This window comes from Ceratotherium simum, chromosome 19 (genome assembly GCF_057802395.1).
Source record: "Ceratotherium simum simum isolate JZ-2026a chromosome 19, ASM5780239v1, whole genome shotgun sequence".
Classification (NCBI taxonomy): Eukaryota; Metazoa; Chordata; class Mammalia; order Perissodactyla; family Rhinocerotidae; genus Ceratotherium; species Ceratotherium simum.
In genome coordinates, this window is record NC_141918.1 from 43,882,686 (window position 1) to 43,909,709 (window position 27,024).

Below are 27,024 nucleotides of genomic sequence, written 5' to 3' on the forward strand. Positions count from 1 at the left end.
CCTTGCACATAGTGGTACTCAATATGAGGTTGACTAAAAATTAGAGACTCTTCTTTCAAGACAATTATTTAGCACTTACTGTGAGCAACATCCTATCTTAAGGGTAATATAATCAATATAGTGCTGCCATTTATGAGTTTACTATCTAATTGTTTCTTATTTCAGTATGTGAAGATTCCTGTTTCAAAATATATACTGATAATCTTTTAGACCTAAAGGAATTATAACTTTAAGTGACTAGTTTCTCCCTCTTGTTGCAGATAAGTGTTTGAATATTTTTGCCTGTGTTGGTGAAATTTTGATCAAGTTAAGAAAAATATTAACAAATTACGCATCATTTCATATTTCCTGAGTTACATGACAGTTCTGGCTTGAAGTACTGTGAAGTTACTTAGTCTTTATCTTCAGAGTAAATAGAATTCCCTAGAACTTTACCAGCATCAAACAGAGCTTCAGATATGTTTCCCTAACCCCACACCAGCTCCCAGGATGGGAAGCAGGGAAAGACCGTAGGAAAAACAAGACAAAAACATAAACAGATCTGAATGCTGTGTCAGTGTATGCAGAAAACAATGGTTGCCTCCATGGTGTGCACAGGTTTCTGATACTCAGAAATGTATCGGAGAGAATGAAAATTCTCATAAAATTCTTATTATTAAGTTCGGACTTGGGGTCTGGCATCATTTATAATAGTCAACAATTTCCTAAGGATAGACGATCAAAATGCTGATTTCATTAATTTATTTTTAATTAAAACACATTTGAAGTGAAAAGCACTCACAATGAATTTAACAGCCCCCTAAGTCTTTGGGCCCTAGAGTTTCCAGCACCGACAATATTATGGCACAGATATTTAAGAAGTAGCAAAGTATGTGCTTTTACATTCACTATGAAATTAGCCGTTTTCATCAAAGTGATGTTTACTTAAGACGTTGTACATGAAAGTTTTTTAGGTCCAGTGTGAAGTAACTTTCAAACAATTCCTCAGAGGTTAGACCATTTGCCTTGAGCATATGTGGTTGAATTCAATGACGTCAGACTGCCATCTTTAATTTTTATCATCACAATGGAGGGGCATCCAACCTCTTATAGTGAAATGCCATTTTTCTCCCATCAATTTATTGTTTTCTTATTCTATTTCATTTCAAATTAAATTTAAAACCAATACTAGAGAAATAGGAAGTAACACATCTAAGGAAGTCAAGAATTCAGGAAATGTCTGATGCAACACCTTTATGGGTCTATATTTAATTCCTAAGGAGTATTTACATCATGCCAATAAAAGTTCGTAAAAAGCACCCTAACAGGAATTACACATCTTTTCATTATTTTCTCTTGAAAAACTCATGGAGAATAACTATATTTTTGTAAGACCGACTCAGTTCCAGAGAAAATGCTCGATATTTTTGTATCTGATAAGCCACTTTTGTTGTAACCAAAATAGTGATAATTTGTAGCCCCAAAATAGCTTTCTTAAAAATAGCTTTTCTACCCAAGAAATATTTTAGGAGAGGCTCATTTCTTAACATCCTCTTTAAACACTCATAAAGCAGCTTTTTAAAATGATTATATTAAAGGGTTAATTGGAGTAGACCTGGCTAACTATAGGGATCTCAGAGGAGTAAAGACAAGAATAATAAATAAATAGAGAGATGGAGGCCAATAAAAATTTAATTCAACTGCTATACTATATGCTTTGCATTGGATAACTTGTTTAAAGTACATAATATTATTTCAAGGATTCTCACGTGGACGAAAATGTGGAATTCAAGCTATGTTGTAAAATTTCCTTAAAACTGAATATGTAGGTTAAAATCATTTTTTGTATTTATTAAGTAACACTTTGTGATTTAGCAAGAAATATAAATATTAGATCAGTTCATTTCAGATCAGGTAATTAAGTTACAAAGTAATTTGTGAGATGCTTTTATAGAGCATCTTTCAGATGCTTCTATAAAGAAGAGTATAATGAAACCTCAATTTGATATATTTAAATGTCTTCTTTGATAAATGAGTGAGTACCATGATATTGCCTGACTCGATAATAGACATTATATTTTAAAAGCAGGACATTTCCCTGAATTACATAAATGATTTATCTTCGAAAACAAATGTCTCAATAGATTTTCCTTCAGCTAGATTTTTAACATACAGACCGTATTTAGAGGTTGAAATTCCCTGGAATCTGTTACCCTTATCCTCAATGAATGCTGCTCAAAACGTGGTGAAAAGAAGAGTTGGATTCAGGAAATTCCCATGGTACTTCTAATATTAACCTCACTATGAGAGATTTTTTTGGTGAGGAATATTGGCCCTGAGCTAACATCTGTGCCTGCTTTCCTCCATTTTGTATGTGGGACTCTGCCACAGCATAGCTTGATGAGCAGTGTGTAGGCCCGCAAACTCTGTGCCACCAAAGCGGAGCACACGGAATTAACAACTACACCACAGGGTCGGCCCCACTACAAGATATTTTAACTTATGATTACTATGTTGGGGCCTGAAGGCTGAAGCGACACTGGGGAAGAAAAAATGGACATATGGTAAAGGGGGCAAGAAAATCAGGAGCCCTGGATGGGCTGAAATTCATGGGAACAAACTGAAAACTGCTCCAGACCAGTGACCTCCAAAACTTCCTCTGCAAAGAGGAGAAGCTGTTGCCCTGCATCATGGAGCTAAACATGCGCCTAGGCTGGGAGTGGAAGAAGCCAAAGGAGGATCTGGCAGGAGCTGGAGTTGCAGCAGGAACAGCTGCTGTCACATGCCCACAAGGTGAGCCAAGGGATTAGTGACGAGATGCATGCACAACTGCGCCTGGTCCCCTGCAATGACCTTCGTGGTCCTGCCTGCCTTCTGCCTTCCAAATCTCGCACACAACGATTCCTGTGGCTAACAAACCCAGGACTGTGCAGGGGAGGGGATTCTGGAAAACGTAGTTCTGTCTTAGGTAGGGTGACGCAATACAAATCCACCACACCCAGCTTCAATAATTATCAACAATGTGCTAATCTTAGTTATCTTTCTCCTTCCCCCATATTTATCTTTGCTTTTTTCTAATTTGCTAAATATATTAAAGCAGACGCTAGATACTTAAATTCTTACTCCCAGATCCATAAATACTTCAGTATGCATGTCTATTCCATGATAATTTGTTTGATAGCTTCTTGCTTGAGGCACAAAAATGTCCAAAGTAAATTTTGCATCTTTCCTGAACCAAGTATGGAATCAGCTACTTCCTGAAAGAATCCTGGTTTATTTTATTAGAAAATGGCATTTTGAGACTAAAATGTGGCCAACAGGGCTACTCATTGCATTGGATTATTATTGTTTCTAAACCTTTTGAATAGACAAGAAAGTCAAGACAAGACAAGAATTTCAGAAAGTCATGTGTTTCACTCATATTTCTGAATAAAATCTCAGAATACAGAATTTTCTCTCAACTGCTTTGCTATTATACTCACATCCCTTTTCTCTTCTGTTGAAAATCTTAATTCTTAACGATATCAATTTAATTATTTCCTTTTTCCTACAGTATCAATAACAACATTACTGTTAACAATAAAAGCAGTGAAGGGAATTTTAGATCTCTTTTTATTTCTTTTCATCCTTGAACTTATACCACACTAGGGACAGAGTGTCAGAATTGTGTGTTTTAGTCATTTGAAGTAGTTATTTTCTCTGGTTATGCAAATAACGTGATCCAGAGGTCCATTTGTTTATGTATGTTTTCAAATTGTAGTGATTGCTTTTATTTTTCTACATTTACAAGGAAATATTTACAAGGTCCCTAAGTCAAAACTATGTAAGAGTGCATATTAAGAAAAACTTTGTTGCCATGCTAGTTCCTTGCTATACTGTTTCCTTCTTCTCTTCACAGTTATCTAACTTTGTTTGATTCTGGTTTATGCTTTCATTATTTCATACATTTATTTCATACACATCTTTATATTTAAGAAAAGATATCTAAAATTTTAAATAAGGGAATAATAAAATAAGATTTGCAATTTTCATTCTGGCATCAGAATGAAAATGGAGGCAGAGGCAAGATTATGGGCAAAAAGAAAATATGTCGCTACTGTAACAAGCTTGGAGAAACTAAGGCAGGAGTTCTGGAGATAAGATACAGAATATAGAACAGAATCAAGAGATGTTTAAAAAATAGAATGAGTTCTTTTTGATCGCTGAATGTTCATGGGTAGTGGGGAAAGAGAAAAGCTTGTGAGGAGTCCTATGTTTCTGACTTAAGAAACTAGAAAATAAACTGGATTTGGAATCTAGGAGGCAGGCCTGGAAAGAAAAATAACCAGCTCAGTTAGGAATTTTGGATTTGAGTCTGATGTTCCAACAGCGCTTCCTTATGCAATTAGAAAAATTGGAGAGAGATTGGGGTTAAAGATGTGGACTGGGATGTCGTTACGTGTGAAGGTCAATTGTAAGCAAACTTCTTGGCAAGTAGATCAATTAAAGGAAAAATAAAAATGCTTATGAGTTGAATTTTTCCTTCAAAATAAAAATAACTTTACTGACTTCCATAGTGGAAAGAATGCATTTTCTTAAAACTTATATACCTTAATTGTGTCCCTGCTCTTAGCCTCCAAATCTTACTTTCTGGCCAATTTAGGGAGGATTGATCCTGTTATTAGATTGAGAGCCAAATATTAAAGATAAGCAGGCTAAATATGATGGTAGCTTGCTCATCACTTGTATAGGCAATGCAAAGCCGTCGCAAAGCAATGGGACAAGGTGATGTTGTCTCACACGGGCAAGAACCTAACGGTGCCAAAGAAGAGAGTTATACAAGTCATAAGAGGATAAGGTTTTAATAAGGAAGTGGCAGTCAACCGTGCTAATGCTGCAAGGTTTAACTAAGATGAAGATGTTAAATGTGCAATTGGTTCATTTGTTCATTTGTTCAATTTGTTCATCGAGTCAAGTGTGTATTTGAGACATTGCAGCAAAGTGAATAAATTAGTGCCCGATTGTCTCTTAGCAGAGGGGCTTGGCTAGAGAGACAGAAACAAAAAGAGTTATAGGGATACAGGGATAAATAAATACGGATATAGGGAGGTGAGGGAAATTTGTTTGTTTTTTCCAACTTAAAAGGAAGGAGAGAATAGAGGGGGAGATTTTGAAGATACAAGAAGGAGATGGCATTTAAATCTAGCAACATTTCAATGTACCAACATTGAAAACATACCTTGATGAGGGTCTTTCCTCTCCTATGCACTCAGACACCCACATTTCCTTAATTGTCATGAGCCCTTTTAAAAAGCCAAGTCTTCCTGAAGGAGTAACTTGCACTTCCCTGTTTAGTTAATTAAACAAGGAGGCCTTCGGACTGAGGTGGTTCTAATACCTCAGCAGCCTGAGCAAGCAAACCAAAACCTAAGTCTGTAAATGCCTCAAGGCTAAGAAATCAAAACCCAAGGACAACAAATCATAAACAACCGACTATGCTTTAAGCTATAGCCAATCAAATAATTTCCTTGCTTTACTTCCACCTTGTCTCTGTAAAAGTCTTTCCCCTAGCTCCTGTCAGTGGAGCACTCATAACACCTTCGGTTTGGTGCTGCCTTATTCAAATCAATTTTTGCTCAAATTCTCAAAATTTTGAATATGCCTCAGTTTATCTTTTAACATCCCAGACACATATATTTTCCCAAACCATTGTCATTTTCTCTCCCTCTCCCTTTTTCTCTCCATTTCTCTCATCATCCTCTTCCTCTCTCCCTCCCCTCTCTCAACATCATCTCTCTCTCTCTCTTCTCTCTGATCTCTGGATACTAGCCATTTTAGATTAAGATGATCAAGACTTCTCCCTCCTTTAGTGAGAATCATGCAAAAAATAAAATAAAGGATGGACACAAATCTCTTGACATACATCAGATTCTAAAAGATAAAGCCCATTTGATTTACAATTTTGAAAAAATAAAATACTTGCAGATGTTGGATATTTAGATGCTTTTAAACCAAAGAAAAACTAGGATCCTGATTTCAAAGCACTGTTGGTGAGCTAATTGTTTTATTGACTGCGCAAGGAAATGACTGTCACTTTTCTCATCTACGTTTGAATAGTCACAGTGTAGTTCCAATCCTTGCCATTCAACATCTGAGGCATGGCCATTTTCCTTCTGCTTTTTAACATTTTTTCAATTGAAATTTTCCCATACTCATCTTTTTTTTAATTTATTTTTCGTTTTTTTTGTTTATTGTGTTAACATTGGTTTATAACATTGTATAAATTTCAGGTGTACATCATCATACTTCTATTTCTGCATGGATTACATCATGTTCTCATGTTCACCACCCAAATACTAATTACAATCCATCACCACACACGTGCCTAATTATCCCTTTTGCCCTCCTCCCCCTACCCCTTCCCCTCTGGTTCTCATATTCATCTTTACTGTGAACTAACTTTAGTATTTTAGATATGTGCACTTGTATGGAACCCTAAGGAAATTAATCACAAGTGTCTTTAGTTAAAATTACCTGGCTATTTCAATATTTAATGGTTTCATCACAATGTTGTCCTTTGCTGTTGCTCAACTGTAACTTTGTGAGGCAATAAGAAACATTACTGAATGCCAATAGATGTACACTTCATCTCTCTTTCTCAATATGACCCCAATCAACAATTTTTCGCTGGCAAAATTGTGTTGCAGATGTTTGAGCCTGGAACATTTCCAGCTAGCTGGAGCTAGACTCATGTCAAATAAAGGGCATTTTATATTCTGAAACAAAATCACAAACAACTTTTGGCTTCTTTTACCCATGTCAAGGATCTATATAAAAATTGGAGAATCTTATTATACTTTTAATAATAAGCATGATGTGGACCTTATATTAACTGAAAAATTAATTCACTTTCCTTTTCTTAAAAAAGCATATCTTAAATATAAACACAATTCCAGTGCTACACATATTAAAAAGTAATGGGAAAACAAGTTTTCTGTAGATTTATAGATTCCTATAGATTTGTTTCCAAGCTAACATTCAATGGAATTAATTTTCTGGTAGCATAAGGACAGTCAGAATATCACAGTACTCCAGTTGGATGACTTACTTGAATCATTATATTATAAACAATAGATCAGTGGGGAAGAGAGAGATTTGGGATTAATACAGCAATTAACATATCCTGACTAATCATTTAGTAAACATGTGTTTCATGAAGTCAAGGTTTAGTTTTGGAAACTCTTGACTATATTATATACTCTCTTTAGTTATTCTATTGCTCAGTGTTAGCTGAAGAAATAATTTTAAAGTTCCTTTCACCACATTAAAAGGCAGCACGTAGTCACATTAAAAGGTAGCACGTAGTGCCATGAATTATGCACTTACTATATCATATAAGAATAACAAACCATTTCAAAATGGCTAGAACATTCTCTCAATGTTAAAATAAAGTAGAATATGGTAATCCTTGGATTTCTATTATGTAATTGGTAGAATCTAAGTATATTCACATGATATTTAAAAGTTGGAACTCATGTAGTCAATTCATCTTTTTGAAATATGCATATTCATCTTTTTGAAACATTGAAACGTGCTGACGGCCAAGAAGAAAAAATTAAAATAACACTAACTACAATTTATATAACAATGACTATCTGCCATTCGAAATTCCAAGTGTTTTGTGTGTATTAACTCATTCAATGCTCACAGAACTGCATGAAGCAGATACTATTATTACCTCAGAGAAGGAAACTGAGGCACAGAGAAGTGATGTTCCTAAGGTTACACAGCTACTAATTGGTGGAATCAGGATTCTAATCCAGTGCTCTAGTCCCCAGAGCCTGCATTCAATACTTTGGTCTGGTCTGTGAAGCCCATGTGTTCTTTTGTTATCCTTGTTTTGTATTTTTGCTTGTTTGTTTGTTTGCTTGCTATATATGCTTAGCAAATAACTTCCGTTTAGATCATACAAATTTTATTGAAGATTACGTGTCAGGCAGTAAGCAGGGCAACAGGAATATTAAGATGAATAAGATAGTCCTTAACTTTGAGATGCTTACAGTCCAATTAGGGAGACAGAGGTTTAAAAAGTATTTTAAATGTGAATCCTAACACTATCAATATCATCATAAACTAATATTTTATATAGAAATACTATGCTCATTACTCAGCATTCAGAGTGTAAAAAACACTACCGCCTTTTCTTTTATTTATTTACTTATTCACTCATTCATTCTTTCAAATCAACATCCATTTAAATGTTTATAGAGCTCATATTTTGGGCTAAACACTTCTAAGCACTAGAAAAATCAAGTAAACAAAATAGACAAAGCCATTTTCCTTACAAACCTAACAGATCAGAGGAGAAGAGAGATCTTAAATAAATAATCACACCCAATAAATATATGCAATTTGTAACAAGTACTGTGAGTAAAGAGCAAATAATATAATGAGGACTTTTAATAGAGTGACTTGATTTACATTGAAAATTCAGGAAAGGTTTCTCTAAGAAAGGGAATTTAAGCACAGCACTGAAAGATGTGTAATAGCCGGTCCATCAGAAAGTATTAACATATAGTATGATTAAAATTGAATCCATCTGCATGGATAAATTTATAAACCCCAATATAAAGTCTCTTTGTTAAGGTTCAAATGAGTGGCATAGAGCACTGATATCAATTTTTTGGATTTTTTGACCTTGAAACCTGCCACCAATAAAACTTGGCACGCAACATCGAATTGCCAGCATTTTATTTTGTAGAAAAATGGCATTTAAAAACAGTAACAGAAATAATATCTGTCATTATCATCATTTCAAAAGAGAATTTTAAAACAATAAATGTAGGAACAATATAATTAAGAACACTTCTTTAAAAGGAATAAATTTTTTATCTTTTTCCTCATTTCATGAAGAATCAACAAACTTCTACCAGGATCTGAGAATCATCGGACTATAGAAACTTCCATTTCCTTGAGGTGTTTATAAGCAGACTAGAGTTGGGTAATGAAATGCATCCTTTTAGGTGAAGTGACCAAGAGGACCAAATAGGCCAGGGACATTGAACAGAAAATGTGGGATTTGAGATAAGACTTGAATCAGAATAAAAGCACACAAAATGTCAACCATTCTTGAAAACTCGGTACCAATGAGAATTGATAAAGTCTGAAATGTTGCATTTAGTGTATCAGTCTTCCAAGTTTCCTAAAATGGAATAACATATTCATATATACACAGTCACACAAACATCGCTATACACACACACACAGACACACACATATAAATATACATATACCCCTAACTATTAAATGTTAAGTTCATACATTCTGATTGACTTTGGGTCTTCCCTGAATCACTGTACTCCTCTAAACTCTCAGCCTGACAAACACTGCACCTGCTTAACTGGGCTGAGTGCCAGCGAAAAAAAATCAGGAAAATTAATTTCCAAGAGCAGTAGATAAATGGCACACCTCATTAGAAAATCTATTTAAAAAGCACATCAGGAGATGTCTGCAAGACTTTCATAAGAAATTGATGCTTCCTACCATCATGTTCTTGCTGGCTCTCTTCTCAGATTACTGATCTTACTTCCCAGTAATAAGATTCAAATTCAAGTTACATTTAATGAGTGCCTCCTATGTGCCAGGCACATATGTTTTACATACATTATCTTATCTAATTCTCACAAAATTGTTTTGAAATAAGTATGTTTTGTAGAATGCATGCAAAAATTACCAAATGTGCTTTGATTCCCCTCGTACAGCCGTACAATGATTTTTTCTTCTTAAAGATGAGGATGCTAATAAGTTATGACCCCTGTTCTTAGGGAAGAAAAGCCAAGTTACCACAATTTATTCCTATACATTCTGACCTAGAGGAAAATCATTAACCTCCACTAATGTCTAAGTTTGTAGTCATTTCTTTAGAAATCCTATTTGTTTGCATTTATTGTTTAGAGAGAAAGTTGTTTCTTTATAAATAAGGCAAAGAAGTCTGTAAGGAATTTCAACCAAAGCCCACAAATTCTGGTCCGGAAAGAGTTATTAAACGATCAGGGCACCCCTCCATTTTCTGAAGGGCTTTCTGGCTATGTCTGCAGAAGCTTGTGGGCAAAGCCTCCAGCAGCGTTTGTGACGCCCTGGGAGCACTTACTAAGAAAACAACATTGCCTTTCCCCCTCCCCCCACTTGGGGTTTCTGAAGACATTCATCTTCCAGGAGAAAACTAAAAGAAGGGTGGGTAACACCGGGTGATGAGACATCTTGGTTTGCAGCTGTTGTCCTGAGGTAAATATTAATAGCTCATCATTTCACTTGCACAAGTATCCTGTTTTGGATGATAAATTGTATGGTCATTCTATGTGGTAGCTTCGTATGCTGTCAACTCACTAAACTGGAACTACACTTCCCAGAATTCCCTTACATGTAAGTTTCGGATAACAGTCGGGCACAAGAGAAATTTGCGCGACTTTGGGAAGGCCAAAAAAAGTAATAGCCATTGTTTATTCTCTGAAGGTTGATGTAGGGCAGGTGCTGTTGCTGCTCATGCACATAATCACTGATATGCTGGCTGACCTTGACTCGCGGCAGGAGCCGGCAGCATCTCCAGCCCCCGCTGGACCGCCTCCTTCAAATCCTGGCCAGGTGCTCCTGCTGTTCTTGGGGGGAAGGCACCGATTTATCCTGCTGCTCTCCCACATCATTGTAATTTGAGGTGGTGAGAGTCAAATGAGGGTTCCAGTTTGTCCTCGTCAGTTCCAGTTTGTCCTTAGTCTCCCCTACTCTCTTTCCATTTGCCCTTCCCAATGATGGGGTTCAGGATGTGCTACCCCAAAATATGGCACCTTGGCAAATTGAATATTTTCAACTGAAGGAGTTTGGGAAGAAGGACTTTCTGACCCTCCCCTGCAGCAGGTTATTAAAGAGAGGTGTGAGAGATGCCCTCCATATACCCAGACGAAAGGAATATCCTTATCTCCAAGATGCCCAGAGGAATCTGAATGAACAGGCCTTGCTGTTTCCCTCAATTTACTACTCTTACCTCATATCCTTTTTTGTCCTGTCCAATTTTTCCACCACTTTCCACTTTGCATCAAACCTAGTGTAAAAATACTCAGGTTTAACTGCTTCTTAAGGTCTTCATTTCCTTATTAAGGCTCCTGAGTCACGTAAAACTTATGTTAAATAAATCTGAATACTTTTCTCTTGTTAATTTGTCTTCTTGTTAGACGGACCCCAGCCAAGAATTTAGAGAGGTAGAGGAAAAAGGTATTTTTCCTCCCCTACACCAACTTCCACTCTGCTAACTTCTGACTCAGTGCTAGATACATTGAAACAGCCTTACCTAGACTGCTTAAGCAGCTCCCATCAATGCATAAGCCGTGTAATAAATCCACTATTCTATATCAGTCATAGTGATTCTACTCTGATCAAACTCTCACAGGTATGCCGTAGTATTTTTTTGAATAGTGTTTGGACATTGTATTTTTGTAAGAAATGAGGGTAGGTGAAATCTCTTTTCTAGTATCTGGTTTTTATTGTGTCATAAAATTTGTCTTATTTAATAAGAAGAATCAAAGTCACTAACGTTGCAGATCAGAGAGCAGGGGGCTCTCCCCATTTCACAGGAATATTTCCTTCATAGGAAATATAAGTTCCTAGTCATGGTAGCTTGTAGGTTGTAGACCTGTCGTGTGAACCCAGTCTTCTGAAAGAAGTGCATAAAAGCCAATTCTACACATGCCTCACAAGTAGAATATATAAGCGTCAATCAGATCAAATTCAGAAAATACGGCATTGTGAAGGTTGCCCAGAGGAGAATCATTCCTCTCAATCCAGAACAGTACTTGCTTATGAAAATAGAGTTTAATTTCTCTATGAAGAATTTTTTAAAGGCTTGGAAGCATTTACCTTCCTTTCTGAAGTGCCAGGGAGTAATTTAGAACCCAAGGACAGCTGCCCTGTCTGGCCTTCAGAGTTATTTCCAGTGTGCTCTCTTCTACCACTAGCCTTGTTTTTTAAACATTAACAACACATATTTCAAAGACTATTATGTGGTACAAAAGACTCATCATGTTAATAATAGTTATCCCTAGTAAACAGATCATTCAAATTTTAATTAGCAAAAAGTATTTGAACTTCTTATTTGAAGAATTTATATATTTTTCCTTTAGAATTCCAGCTTTGTGATTATTTTTTTTTCGTTTTAAATCCATTGGAGAATATTTCTCTTCCTAGATATGCCCCATGATACCAGTCACCCCAGCACATCATCTTTCTCTTTGCACCTGTTATAATTACAATATCTGTTCGTCAACCAGAGTGTTGTATGGCACTTCCTTATATCCAAGCATTTATCTAAAGATATATATAACTCGGCAAATAATATTCTGAGAGTAAAAGTGTGGTAGCCAGCCTCTGAATTGGCCCCCAATGATCCTTGCCTGCTGGTATTCACACCATGATGTGGTCTCTTCCAAAACTTAATAGGGCTGACCTGTGTAACCAAGAGGATTTTGTAGAAATAACAGTGTGTGATTTCCAAGTCTAGGTCATAAGAGGCATTTTGGCTTCTGCTTTGCTCTCTCCTGGATCATTCGCTCTGGGGAAGCCAGTTGCCATATTGTCCGGACACCAGTATTAACTTGAGAGCCAAATGAGTGAGACATCTTGCCAATGGTTCCACCACCCCAGAAAATCTTTCAGATGTCTGCAGCCCCAGCCAATGTCCTTACTGCAACCTCAAGATATACCATAAGCCAGAACCACCTACCTACGCTCTTCCCAAATTCCTGACCTGCAGAAAGTGTGTGGAGTAATAAATATTTATTGTTGTTTAAACCACTTACTTTTGAGGTAATTTATTATCCAGCAATAAACGACCATTAAAAAATATGACAAGTAGTATTTCATCTTATGAACATATTTTATCATTTTTCATTCTAATTTTATTAAATGTATTTATTAATTTTTGAAGTTGGTCATAAAATGTCTGGGTAAAATAAAAATTTTTATAATAAATGTTTGTTTCTTCATAATGTAAGAAATTACTTCAAAATCAAAATGTCAGCAATATTCATTCCTTTAAGCAATGTATAGCGAAAAACTTACTATGTGACATAGATGAACAAGACAGTCCCTTCGTTGGATAAGTTTAAGTTTCTGAGTGAGATGGACAAGTAAACAGATACTTATAATCCAGCGTGTTAACTGCTGTTAATACAGGTGCCCATAGGTACTAAGGGAAGGAAAGCACAATACAGTGAATTTTTCTCAGGAAATCTGAGAATGTTTCTCAATAAAAGGGGGTAGGTCTAGAAGGATGAATTCATCCTTCAAGAAAATTGATGAATGAGTCTCTATAGGTGATACGAATATTTATACAGTGCCTGTGATAAACCAGGTTCTGTTCTAAGCACTTCAAATATATTCACTTATATAAATCTCTTGACAATCTTATTACATAAGTACTATTATTATCCTCACTGTATAGATGATGAAACTGAGGCAAAGACAGGCTAAGTGACTTTCCAATATCACACAACTAGAAAGTTGTAAGATCTGGATTTAATATCAGGGAAATCCAGCACCAACGTTCACATTCTTAACTACTTGACCACACTTTCTGCTCTAAGGGAGGAATAGGGGAGGACAGTATGAGCAAAGGCAGTGAGAAAAGAGTATATGTTTTCCTAGAGAAAGAAAAACAGGGCAGAGCAGTAGGAACTATGGCTGGTAAAGGGGGTGCATGAGCTGAATTACAAGATGAAAATAAAGAGCTAAGCCAAGGACTTGAATTTCATGCCAAGGAATTTGTACTCAGGCAATAGGAAAACTTGATGAAATCTATTTTCTATGAAGATACCTTTGGAGCCATGTCAAAGGGGAGAGACTGGATGAGGGAGACAAGAAGAAATTGCGTTAGTCTGCTCAGAAGAGAATCAAGGTCTGAAGTGTAGTAATGGAGATGGTGGTAATAAGAGGAGGGAGGAAATTTATGAGACATATGAGTGTTAGCTGGCAAAGAGTGTGGTGACTGATCAGGTGTCAAGCAGATTTGAAAGATGACTTGCAGGTTTCTCTTTGCAGGGGATGGATAGATGGTTAGATCATTAATAAATATAGAAAACTGGAGGAAGAGGCCTTACATGTATGTGCTTAATAAACACTTCTTGAAAGGAGAAATGAAGTAGTAGTGAAAGAGAGGCTATTTTTTTCCTTATCAGATGAAATGCCAGTAACATAGGCATTATCCATAGCACCTAATTACAATGGTCCAAGCAAGCTCTACTATAGATTGTGTGTCTTAAGTTTAAGTAATCTAATCTGAAAATCTAGTTGTAGGTAGCTTCTCATTTTATGAAGTAATTAAGAACAAATTCTTTTGAACAGTAATTTTTGTAGTGCACTTATTAAACTATTAACTTTACAAGTATTAGATTTTAATGTAATTCTTAAAATACGTCTATTGTAAAAATTAAGGAACTATATATCATGATCATATTTGGCTCTGAATTTTAAATGAATGAAATTCTAAAAAAGGAAAGAATAGATGAAATATCACAGTCAATAGAGGCTCAAGGGAAATGAAATCTTCGAGAGTAACGTAACCAACTGTTTTTCACTTAAAATTCTAGGTCATAATTTTATATTATAGGCATTTCAATTGTGTATTCTTTTAAGAGCCTCCATTAAATGATATACCAAAAGTAGTGCCTATTTAGAGCAGAAGTTTGTGGCTCTGGATAAATAGGTCTTTTGCTTTGGTTAATACTCTGAAACTTATCTCTGCCTGTTAGATGACGCTCACTTTAGCCCAGCTACCAATGGTACAGCAGGCAAAGTCATCTCAATCATACCTCCATGTCAATAAACCCAAATGATGCAGGTTTATGACTTATTTATACTTGTATTTCTTTTAACATAGACACCTCCTGGCATATATAGTAGGTTCTTGATAAATAATTGCTGAATGAGTAAAATGCCATAATGAGAAGTAGAGAATCCCTGAGTTTATAGAATGCAACTTATAGTATTTATGGTTTCCGGGACTTACTGATTCCACGCCCACTGGAGAAAGAAAGTAGGGAATGGGGGGTGCAAAACTGAACAAGCACATTAGGAGGTTAATGAAATGTTTCTGCTGGTGGTAAAATGTGATAAGCATAAATTTATTCATTTATTCATTTAATATTTATTGAGCACCTGACTGATTCCTTCCTTCAAGGATCTCACAGTCAACAGAGTGTGTCAGATGTGGAAACAGACTAATATAATATAAAAAATATAAAAAAACTTTGAACAAAGAGATGAACAATGTACTCAGAGATTGAACAGGCCATAATGAAAACCTATCTTTCCTCACTTGTGTTATTCCTATTTTCCTCCAAATCCATAAGAACACATGGCCATTCAAGATGTAGTATCTCGTTACAAGTCATTCTGGGAAAATCCTTTTAACACTCTTTATTTTCAGGAACTCAAAATAGGATATTTTGATGGGAGGAGCAAAGAGAACGTCTGGAAAGGAAGCTTGGAGCCAGATGGCAGAAGGACTTAAAAATACTTTACGCGATTTTCCATTTGTTCAAAAGTTTTTTATTTGGTTTGGTTTGGTTTTATACCGCCAAGGGTAAAACCTACAAATCACCCTTTATTAACCGTTGATCAAGTCCCAGTTCCAAAACTAAATATCCACCCAAGCTTTTTAATCAATATCTCTATGAAGCTGTAACATTCAGCCTTTGTTCAGCTCTGCAAATATAGAAATCTATTTCATCTGAAATCAGTGAGTACAACAGATAAAGAAGGAGAAGAAAAAAGCAGAGAAGGGAACTGGAATCCAGTGACCCTCAAGCACATCTGTGGGCTGCTTTAGATCTCACACTAAGGTGAGGTGAAGAGGAACAAAGCCAGAAGTGGAGAGAACATTGTTTCTTTTCACTTAAAAGCCACATTGCACGGATCTTACCTGACAAGTTTCTGTAATCCACTAAGTCAAACATAACAATGGCAACAGCTGACCATGTGATGATCAGAGCAATGACCAGAAGCCAGGCTGCTGGCGAGCTGAATGTGGTCACTATGTCTTCTGTGACCGTCCTCTTCACCACCTTCCCAGGGGACTTGGGCACAGATCCATTTTTGCTGTCAATCACAGTTGTGGTAGTAGATGCATTTCCTAATCAAACATTCAGAAAGGAAAACTACAGCTTAGAAATTCACATCAAATATTGACGACCACAAAAAACACAGACTATATAAGTGTAGACAAGTTATTTATACCATTTTCCATAGTAGAATGCACTTCTTTAGTGGCAGGGCCATACCTCCCCACCCACTACCACTGCCGCATTGTCTCTTCTTCAACATTTACCTTCCACCCTGAAACTCATATGCGCTTATAATCAGCATTCCTCGTCTCCCAAGTTCCATAAATGCCGCCATCAGGCCATAAACCTTGTCATCATGTTGAATTCATTTTTCCTTCTTCCTTGCTACCTTCTATATCCACTACCATCACAGGCAGTGGGTTTTTTGGTCACCTTTTTAACACTTTTTTCTCGTATTTAGGTTCATGTGTCAGTTCTGAATGCAAGTGAAAATATCTCCTCCAGGGGAGAAACATAATCAGTAATGAAATAGTTCAAATGGATGTAATTCCTTCTGGACATCCTGCTTTAACAGCATAACTGACCCTTCTATTGAGGCCATTCATTTTTATTTGCGAGGGGGCACAGAAGATCTAAGAGAATAATGCTGGAAAATCTTATTATATCAGGTAACTTTTTCATTGCTGCTTTCAAGAGTCCACATGTTCCTAAGAGAAAATTCAAAAAATATAAATAATAGCAAAATAGATAAATAGATAAATGGATAGTCCTTTGTAATCTCATCATCCAGAAATAACCACTGTTAACCTGTTCTATTTACACCTACTTTTCTGTACATACATATAAAGATATAAATATGTTTGTTTTTGTTTTTGACAAGTCATCATCACAGTGTCCTTTATGTTATTTACTAGGCAGTATATAATAAAATAAATATCCATGCTCTCTTACCATAGGTATTCCCTAAAATACCACTCAAGTGGCTGCATAGCATGTCATTTCATGGCTGTGTGAAATTTAGCCAAAAAGCAAAGAACATAATAACCTTTATGTCTTTTGAGAATATACGTATGTATTTGAAAATTAGTATACTTTCGAAAATTGTATATGCCAGCAATCTAGGTTTCCTTATCCTTGGCGATAATGGGTATCTCCAGTGTTTAAAATGTCTGCAATCACATTGGAGGAAAATTCTGCTTCATTTGCACCTCTTTGATAACTAGAGATGAGCTTTTTCTATGTTTATTTTTCCTTTGTATTTCTTGTGATTTTTTTGTCCATTTTTCTATAAATGTCTTTTTAGTGGTTTATAAAATTGTGTACACATATACATCCATACATATGATATATGTGTATGGATGTATGTGTGTATGTATATACCTAGATGTATATGTATTTATATATGCATGTGTATATATATGTATGTATGTACACATACATATGATATTAATGCTTTATCTGACCTCTATGTTGCAACTTTATTCTGCAACTGTTTAACTTTTTCTTTTTATGCTATTTTTATGTACAGGATGAACATTCTAAAATAGTATAACTCTTGTTTTTCTCTTATAAGATTTCTACCTTTGTATGGCTAGAAAGCCCCCTTTAATCGAGAATATGCATATCTGATTATTTTGACAACTCTTGACTCATAGGAAGTTAAATTTCGAGGGAACTTAGAGATCATCTGAAATAACTATTTCATGTTACATTTAAGAAGAGTAGAAGTCCAACCAGAAAATCTAAGTGACTTTTATACCATTTTCAATCCCAAATTACATAGAGGTGCAGTAAATAATTGAATACTAAAGAGAAAAAATATCCCTAACAATCCAAATATTTTTGGCAAAATCACAGCTTAACAACATATTTCATATAGTTTAAATACGGGCCACATTGCCTAGAACAATTTAAGAATTACATATCAAGAAAGAGACAATTTGATTACTCATAGTCTAATATGCATAATTAAATATTTTCAGTTTTACTATTTATCATCAAATTAAATTTCCAAAGGAAAAACAAGCAAACTCTAAATTTTCTTTCTAAACATTTTTCACAAAATAAATTTCACCTAACTGGAAAGACTTCTTATAGTTACTTTTGGAATGCACTGAAAAATAATAAAGGTTTTAGTCTTCTAAAACTGAAGGGAATTCTTTGTTCTCCTTGAAGTCCTCACAGGAGAATTAAGTTGCCTCCTTCCCATCTTTCAGCCTCTTGCTCTACCTTCCACAATTCTTCCTTTCAGTTAGGTCTAGCTTTTTCATGGAAACAGTAAGCAAAAAAGTTACACTATGGGTTTCATAGACAAGAGAGATTAGAGTTAACTGCTGGCTCCTCCCTGTATTAGCTGGATGGCTGGAAGGTCACAACTACACCTCACCTCTGAGTGAGAAGCACCTCTATCTGGGGAATGAGGTTGGTAAGCCTCCATTTACAGGCTTATGGTGGTGGAGAAATAACTCATGTCAACTGCTTGGCGTATTTCCTGCTACATGGAATTATTCAATAAATGGTAACACAACAGCTACTAAACTACGTCATCATTATTATCATCACCATCATCATTACTATTACCAACATTTCCACAGCTACTGTTTTGACAACGGCTACAACCACTACTATCATTCTAAGGAAAGGCTAGAAGGCAGGATTCACCTTAGACACAAAGGTCGAGGGACTGACTCTTCAATAAATGTAGGCTTTTATTTCCATTTAATAAGCACACACATTAGGCTAAGATGTTTGCAGGAAACCAAAAAAGGATGCTATGACTCCCTTGATGTCTTTCCTAACCAATTAATTTATTTCTTGTAATACAGAAAGAGAGGGACACATGTTGTAATTTATTCATATTAATTCAGGCTGTTTTGCCCCATTAACAAAATTGAGAGATGATCTATAACAAATAAAGTTATTTTGTTACAGTACAAATGTTATCAGTGTAATTGAATTTTCTAAACTAGAAAGATAAAATTTGAACCTTGAAACAGATGGGTACACAGGGTGCTTAAGTACAAATCCAGTTTATAAGACAATTTTTAGTTGTCGGGGGAAGAAATGAAAATACTGCATGCAAAATTAAGTACTCTAGTTAATCAAATTTTACTCTTTTTATTTGTTTCTTTACCCATAAAATGATACTATCCTCTTTATAAAAACAATGACATAAAATTCTATGACTGCTTAGGGAAAAGAAAATCAAATACATTCAAGTGTACATATTAGTAGGTATTAATAATAACCAAATATAGTGAATACAACTATTTTTTTGATGACAATGGTAAATCTAGGCCCATATTTTTAAATATGAAAAAAGCTGATGAGGAACATCAGTGGTGAAATAATTTAATGAAGATTTTAAAATAACTTTAGGTAGAAATTAACAATAGTGACAATGAATCTTTCTCTTCTGAAAAAGTATGTGAATACATATCCCAAGTTCATGAACTCAATTTAGTTGAAATGATAGCAAGATGGAAAAATACCTTTAAAAAGCAGATGTCACAGACTGTACTTGAGATGGTGCTCAAAGAAGGAAAAATTAGAAAGAACTCATATCATATCCTCCCATTGATTTTTGTGCCCAATTCCCATCACTGCTAATGGCAGTTCTGAAATGGATGAATGATGAGAGTGCTTTGAAATGCGATGTAAGACCCAAGTGGGGCTACAAGTGAAGCAAACCTTTGGAATAACGATTTGCAGGAGAGTAAGTGAATTATAAGTGTTTAGGAGAGGCCCACCTGAGAGTTGATATGTTGCTAATGTCCAGTTTTTTAGCCTCTGGAAGGCTTCCTACCACCACTGTATAGTGAACACTGGAAGAATTGCTTTTGTACTTGAGAATCACTTCAGTGAACTGTGTATTAGAGTATTTCTGTAGACAATATCATACATACCTGCTTGGTATCTTGAAAACCAAAAAATCCGTTTACTGAGATTTGCTACAAATTAGTTGAATCCTGGTCACAATTTTAAAGACAGAAAATTTTTAAAGGAACAAGAATTTCTATATTTCTTTTCTTTTTTTAATCAGAAAAATGAGAAACTATCTAAATTTAGGAATTAATGCAAGATTAGAGTTAAAATATGACTTTTAATATTTTTAAAGGACTGATATGAACATGAATTCCAAATTTTATTTCACCTCATAATCCTGCCAAAACAATTATGGTACAATATTTTAAATAGATGAAAATGATAAAGTTAACGCTAAATGTATTTTTTAAAATTTTTCCTATTTTTTTGTCTTCACATCCTCAAAATTTCTACTTAAGAATTATTCAAGATTCAAAGGCGATGAATATATATTCTGAATATCCAGCTGCAAAACTGCAAGCAATTTGAAAATAATCTGAAGGTTATCCTGCTTAAAGAAAATCATGTGTTGCCTTTGTTATGGAAACACACTAAGTTGTACCTCTCATTTTCCATTCAAATTTACTGCAGAAGCCACACAGAGCCATGAGGAATAAAATTGAGGGGAAATAAATTGCCTTCTCTGACAGCTAGTCAAGATAAACACAAAGAACAGACTGTATAATCTGAGATTATTTAATGTTTGAGAAGCTCTTTGAAGATGATAAGAGCTAGTTATTGATATGGTGGAAAAAATGAGAGGTAAATATTACTGAGCAATTTGACATGGGTGATGCTTCTTGAAAGTTGGCATCTCAGAATTGGAGCAGGCAACTAGGATATGTGACAGTACTTCCCATGACTAATTTTTAATTCCATTCCTTTTGATTTCATACAAATTATTTTGATTGCCAAATAGCCAAAATCAGTTTCAAAAGAAGCAAGGATCTGGCTGAAAGGCCATGTGACTCTGCCCCATAAAGTAAAATGAGGGGCTCTTTATGTAGTGGTTCACAAGACTGGCTTCAACATCAGGTTATGCATCCAAGAACAAATCAGAAGCCTCCTGAAAGAAGTCACTTAACCTCATCATGCTTTATTAATCAGACGAGGAAACTGCAAAGTACGCTTGCCCATTATTATGCCTATGGGACACTGGCAATGCAGTTTCTTCCAGGATGCTCAAGAAAGACACTTATGGGGCCAGCCCCGGGCGTAGCAGTTAAGTGCGCGCACTCCACTGCTGGCGGCCTGCGTTCTCATCCTGGGTGCGTACTGATGCACCGCTTGTCAGGCCATGCTGTGGCAGCGTCCCATATAAAGTGGAGGAAGATGGGCACAGATGTTAGCCCAGGGCCAGTCTTCCTCAGCAAAAAGAGGAGGACTGGCATGGATATTAGCTCAGGGCTGATCTTCCTCACAAAAAAAAAGAAAGACACATATTCTGGAATGGTATAAATAAAATATTGCATCCTGGTTAAATAAAAGCATTAATTAGGAATTTTGCATTTCACTATGTGATGTGATTTGTGGAGCACTCTAACACTATATTTTTCCTTCAAGAATCAGAGAGCAAAGGAGAAAGAGGGAGTATATACTATCAATGGAATTATAAAAATATACATCATTTCAAAATTATATTAAGAATGTAATTCACAATTACAAGTAAGAATGACCTTTGCTATGTTTTTACGTGTTCCAGAAAACATGCATATAAGTAAGAATTTTGGAGAAGCTCTACTGAAAAAATCTTTTGACAAATAAAGTTGAAAAGTGAAAAATTCATCTTTTAACTTACATATTTTATCAATCCTAGTGTTTGCAGAATGTTTAGATATCACACACGTAGAAATCTGTAACAATTAAATTGTGTTTTTCTACAAGTATATATAAAGAGAATGAAAATAGATTTCGAGAGGCCAGATAAACCATGATGATTCACAAAAATAATCTTTGTCAAAATAATTCTAGATATTCTAATTTGTATATATATATGTAGTTTATAAACCATAAGAAATAACCTGGAGTAATTTTTAGAAGAATCCAGATTCTAGGCACTTAAAAAAAGAAACAAAAAACTATTCACTCTCTTTCAAGGTAAAAATTTCTTTTATCTCAAACCAGAAACTGATCCCCTGCCAATTTCAATGAAAGCCCGAAATTGCCACCTTTTCTCCCAGATTTTTGGGATGTGATCATTGTAATGATATCTCACAGAATGATTTGGCCACCCAATATACCTGCTGAGATGAAGAGAGATATATGCATTTTTTACATTATTTAGCACTCTTTTCTACCCACCCACTCTCTCCACTCTTCCAGCAAGTGATTTTTTTTTTTTTCCAGTGGTGGGACTAGAAAGTGAACACTGCCCTAAGCCCCAGTCATAGGAATTGCTCTTTAAGGCAACCCGACCATTCAGAACACTCCCTCTTACATTATATTAAGAATGTAATTCCCAATTACAAGTAAGAATGACCTTTGCTATGTTTTTACATGTTCCAGAAAACATGCATATAAGTAAGAATTTTGGAGAAGCTCTACTGAAAAAATCTTTTGGCAAATAAAGTTGAAAAGTGAAAAGGGATGGGGCAGAATCCTCCATATTGTTTGTGGAACTACTGGGAACACTTTCTTTCTGCTGGGGTTGCTAAGCTGGTGGGGTCTGCCAGTGGCTCTCTAGTCCACCAGTTGGCGAGTCTGCTTCAAGAGGGAAAGTGGCAGGGTCCCAGATACCACTGTGTGGGTTCATGGAGCCCCCTGTGTTGAGTGAGATTTATCTCTGGACTTTCCGGCTACATGAGAATACTTAAACTACTGTGATTTGGTTGTGTTTCCATTACCAGCCACCATGAGTTCAGACCGATGTTCTTGCTCCTGCCAGGAATGTAAATAATTATTTTTCTTCATCTGTTTGTGTTATAAGGAGTGATCAGTCAGAATGATCTAAATATACAAATTATTTTCATTTTTGAAAAAAATAATCTCATATCTCACTCTTGTTTCTCAAGTGGCTGCGTTGTCGTGGTCCTAAATGAAAAGAGGTCGTTGGGGGTTTGCAAGGTTGATTTCTGGCATTGAGGCGCTCTTTCCAGGAAGAGCTTGCTCACATTCTGGGTGAATGAGAGGCAGGATCTGCCTCCCTGGGCAGTGGTCCCTTGCTGTGACCTGCTAGCCCACTTTCCAATTGTCCTTACTGCAAAGGAATAGATGTGTCTTCTTGTATTAGCTCCTGTAAGCCCAGTTTTCCACTAACTTTTGAATTTTTTCAACTTAGCAGTTACTCACCATTCAGAATACTAGTGTGTTTACAAATAGTAAACTGAATTTTAAGGTGAAAAGCAATGATGAGTGCATAACTATAATTCATTTATTGAAACAAAATGTGTTCAACTCCTAATCCATTACAGGTAAAATGCATTATGTTTTACCCATCTCAAGTGGGCAAGAATTTGTGATGAATTTATTTTTTTCTATTTGAAAAAAATAGCTTTATTAAAACTCCACTGTTAAAATCCAACTCCTTTTTCAAGAATTACCTCAAATGTCAACTCCTTAATGATATTTTCTTGATCTTTTTTTTTTTTTCCATGAGGAAGATTAGCCTTGAGCTAACATCTGTTGCCAATCCTTCTCTTTTTGCTGAGAAAGATTGGCCCTGGGCTAACATCTGTGCCCATCCTCCTCTACTTTATATGGGATGCCACTACAGCATGGCTTGATAAGCAGTGTGTAGGTCCGTACCCACAATGTGAACCTGCGAACCCCGGGCCACCAAAGCAGAGCGTGTGAACTTAACTGCTGTGCCACTGGGCCAGCCCCTGATCTTTTCAAATGAACACTATTGTTCCTTCCTGTGATCTATAACATTTTTTGATAAATACAGTGACATAGACCAAATTATCCTGACTTTTGTAGCCCTTTGTTTTTCAGCAAGGCTCTAAGATGGGAGCAAGTCATCTCTCCTTTCATAGCTCTTAGCACAGCACTTTTTACACAGGGAGGCCTCAAGAAACACTTATTAAACACTAAAACTTCATAAGTTTTGCTAAAGGGGATCAGCTAACATAAAAGAGTCATGTTAAGGAACCTCAATATTGATGCATATGGAATGGTGAACAGTACATGGTGACATTTTACCAGAGAAATAAATTAAATGTAAAACAAAATACATTTTTATGACATGAGAAAATGTTGAGATGAGAGATGTGTTACCGATAGAAAAGCATATCTGTTCATGTGCATCTCATAAGTAGTAGCAAGTTTAGCTGGTCAAAATTATTAAGGCTGAAACAGAGGAAAGACTAGTGGAGTGGAGAGAAAGATATGCAATCTCTTTGAAAAAAAACATATATTTGCTAAATAATTCAATAATTAAGCAGAGACACTCCTTTCTAATGAGGCGATTAGAACTAGCATCTCAGATGTTTTTCAGGTTGTTAAATCTCCAAAAGGTACAACAGCTGGGAGAGGTTTCTACAACCAGATTAGGCAGAGTAAATGGAAAGATGAATGAAAATGCTAATGATCAGCTTACAAAGGTGTGATGAGGCATTGTCTTAGTCAGCTGGGGCTGCTATAGCAAAATACCACAGACTGGGTGTCCTAAACAACAGGAATTTATTTTTCACACTTCTGGAGGCTGGAAGTCCCAGATCAAGGTGCCAGCGTGGTTGGATTCTGATGAGGACTCTCTTCCTGGCTTGCTGATGGCTGCCTTCTCACTGTGCCCTCACATGGTAGAGGGCAAACAAGCTCTCTACTGTCTCATGTCCTAAGGGAACTAATCCCATCATGAGAGTTCCACCCTCATGACCTCATCTAAACCTAATTACCTCCCAAAGGCCTCATTTCTGAATACCATCGCATGACGGAGGAAGGTAGGGCTTCAACATATGAATTTGAGAGGACATAATTCAGTCCATAGCATGCATATTTCTTGTGATTATTTTAAAATTACTCAAAATAATAGTAGCATATTTTAAGTTTAATAAGCATAGCTATGTTCATAGAGCTATATCTTTCAGGTTAAAAAAATGAAAACCATGGCCATGGTTTCTTACTATCAGTACATGCCCAAGTAGCCCAAATCAAAATATCAGTGGGCACTACTTATAATGAGATAGTTTAGAGATGGAAATTAATCAGCAAGACCCATGAGATAACTATTTTATAACAATGATTTTGACAGATTCAATCAGGTTCATTTTAGGCAAATAATCCATCCTTACCATATGAACTCAGGAAGTCTTATGCAAGATAAGCCATTTCAGGGTCTGTCTGATTTTATGAGTTTGAAGTTTGGGGGTAGAATCTACAGAAAATCTCCCAAATTCTACGGACTTTAGTTTCAGGCAAATAGAAGTTAGACTCTGATTCTTAGCAAATGAGATTCCAATAGGACAGATATAAGATGCATGAACTATATTCAGTTCTGTTGTGACGTTAGTTTTCTAGTATTTTATGCTTGGATTGACATGTTTTCTTCCTGGACCAAATATGCATAAATGAAATCCTTTACCTAGCCCCATTATTCCTCCTACCAAATTGCCCCATTGTCATTGAATCACACGCCTACTGAAATAGAACAGACTTGAGTAATGACATGCTACTTCAAGTTGGAAAAAAATACTAAACTGAATGCTTCAAAATCATTAGCTTTCCATGATTTGTTGATTCTAATGTGTGCTTTTTACTTTCTTTTTCTTAAAGACTTTTTTCCTGGAAATCAACTCTTCCTTAAGAATTAATCATCTCCTACTGCTTTTTACATGGAATCATAATCCTAACACTGTGGTGTCACAATAGCTTCCACTTTATTTCCATTAAGAGAGTGTAACAGTTCCCCCAGCAAAAACAAACAAAAAAAAGCACACAACATATTCCTACTTTTTTCAGGTAAATGTACTCAGTAATTACGATAAGGGCTTCACGTAAAGCTTCTGCTTAAAACTATACTCACACAAAATGATGGGTTTCTCACATTGCCATCAGCTACTTTGAGGAAATTTAAGGAAATATGAGAACTAACACCTAAATTTCTTTTAAGTTTACTTCTCTGGGTGAGTTGTTAGGCAAATGTTTCATGAATCGACCTGGTTTATTTGTTGATGTATTTAAACGTAAATAAAACTAGACCTGCATTTTCTATTTATAAGGAAATTTCCATCCATTTGTTGGAAAAGCTGTGATAATTCCATAATTTAGTATCTTTCATATGTACATGTGTATGAACAAGGACATTGTAGAGCATATAACCATCAAGTAGGGGCATGACTAATTTTATTGAATATCCCAGGGTCTTTTGAAATAAAAATTACAATGAAGTATCCCTATTTTCATGCATCTTTTATCAGTAATATAAATTGAAACTTTCTATAGTTACTCCAGAATTAATGCCATTGCCATAATTGGATTCAAAACAGATCCATAGAATTTTTTAATCTCTAATGAAGTAAAATATTTAAGAATTTCTGTGAGAAAAAGTATACACATTTAGAATTGGGCACCATTGTAATAGGATATTACTATATTTAGTTTAACTTGAACCCAAATCTTCACTGAGCTATTTGAAAAGTTTGGAACAGGTAAACATAGTCTAGCCCAAACCTTCATCTTTCTGGACTGAGTCCACTTATCACATAAAGAAACTACTCATATTGCATGAAGAAAATGCAGCCCAAAAATTTAGAGAGAAAGATTTCCTGTTGTTTTTTTTTTTAATCATTTAATCTATAGGAAAAAATGCAGTTTCCTGGGCCTTTCAAAGGACTTCTAAATGAGCTTGAAGCTCCTTTATGCACTCTGAAAAGAACATTATGGTATCCAGGCCCATATTTCAAAAATGCAAGCAATTAGGTAAACACAAAGAACACTTGATACAAATCTTTCTTCTAAGGAGCTCACAGAGTTTTAGAAAGAGCTGACGAAGCTGCACACATCTATAGAATGAGGCAAGTAGTCTATTCCTCTTTGATAGGAAAGGAAACTGGAATAGAGGAGTTGGAGAGAACCAGTTTTCCGAAGTCTACTCGTGATCCTCATGATGAGGGTTTTCAAAGTGTTTTTTATGCTTAGTCCCTAACATTTTCAT

At 35.7% G+C, this 27,024-nt stretch overlaps 1 protein-coding gene across 1 annotated transcript in view; it reads right to left on the reverse strand.

Moving 5' to 3' along the window:
- Nucleotides 1-16,349, reverse strand: part of TRDN (triadin) — a 330,560-nt gene extending 314,211 nt beyond the window's left edge. Inside the window, exons 1-2 of the mRNA XM_087443768.1 lie at nt 16,331-16,349; nt 15,926-16,135 (exon numbers count right to left, since the gene is read on the reverse strand). Coding sequence (XP_087299894.1) covers nt 15,926-16,135; nt 16,331-16,349 — 229 coding nt within the window. The remainder of the gene's footprint in view (nt 1-15,925; nt 16,136-16,330) is intronic.
- Nucleotides 16,350-27,024: the final 10,675 nt, after the last annotated feature.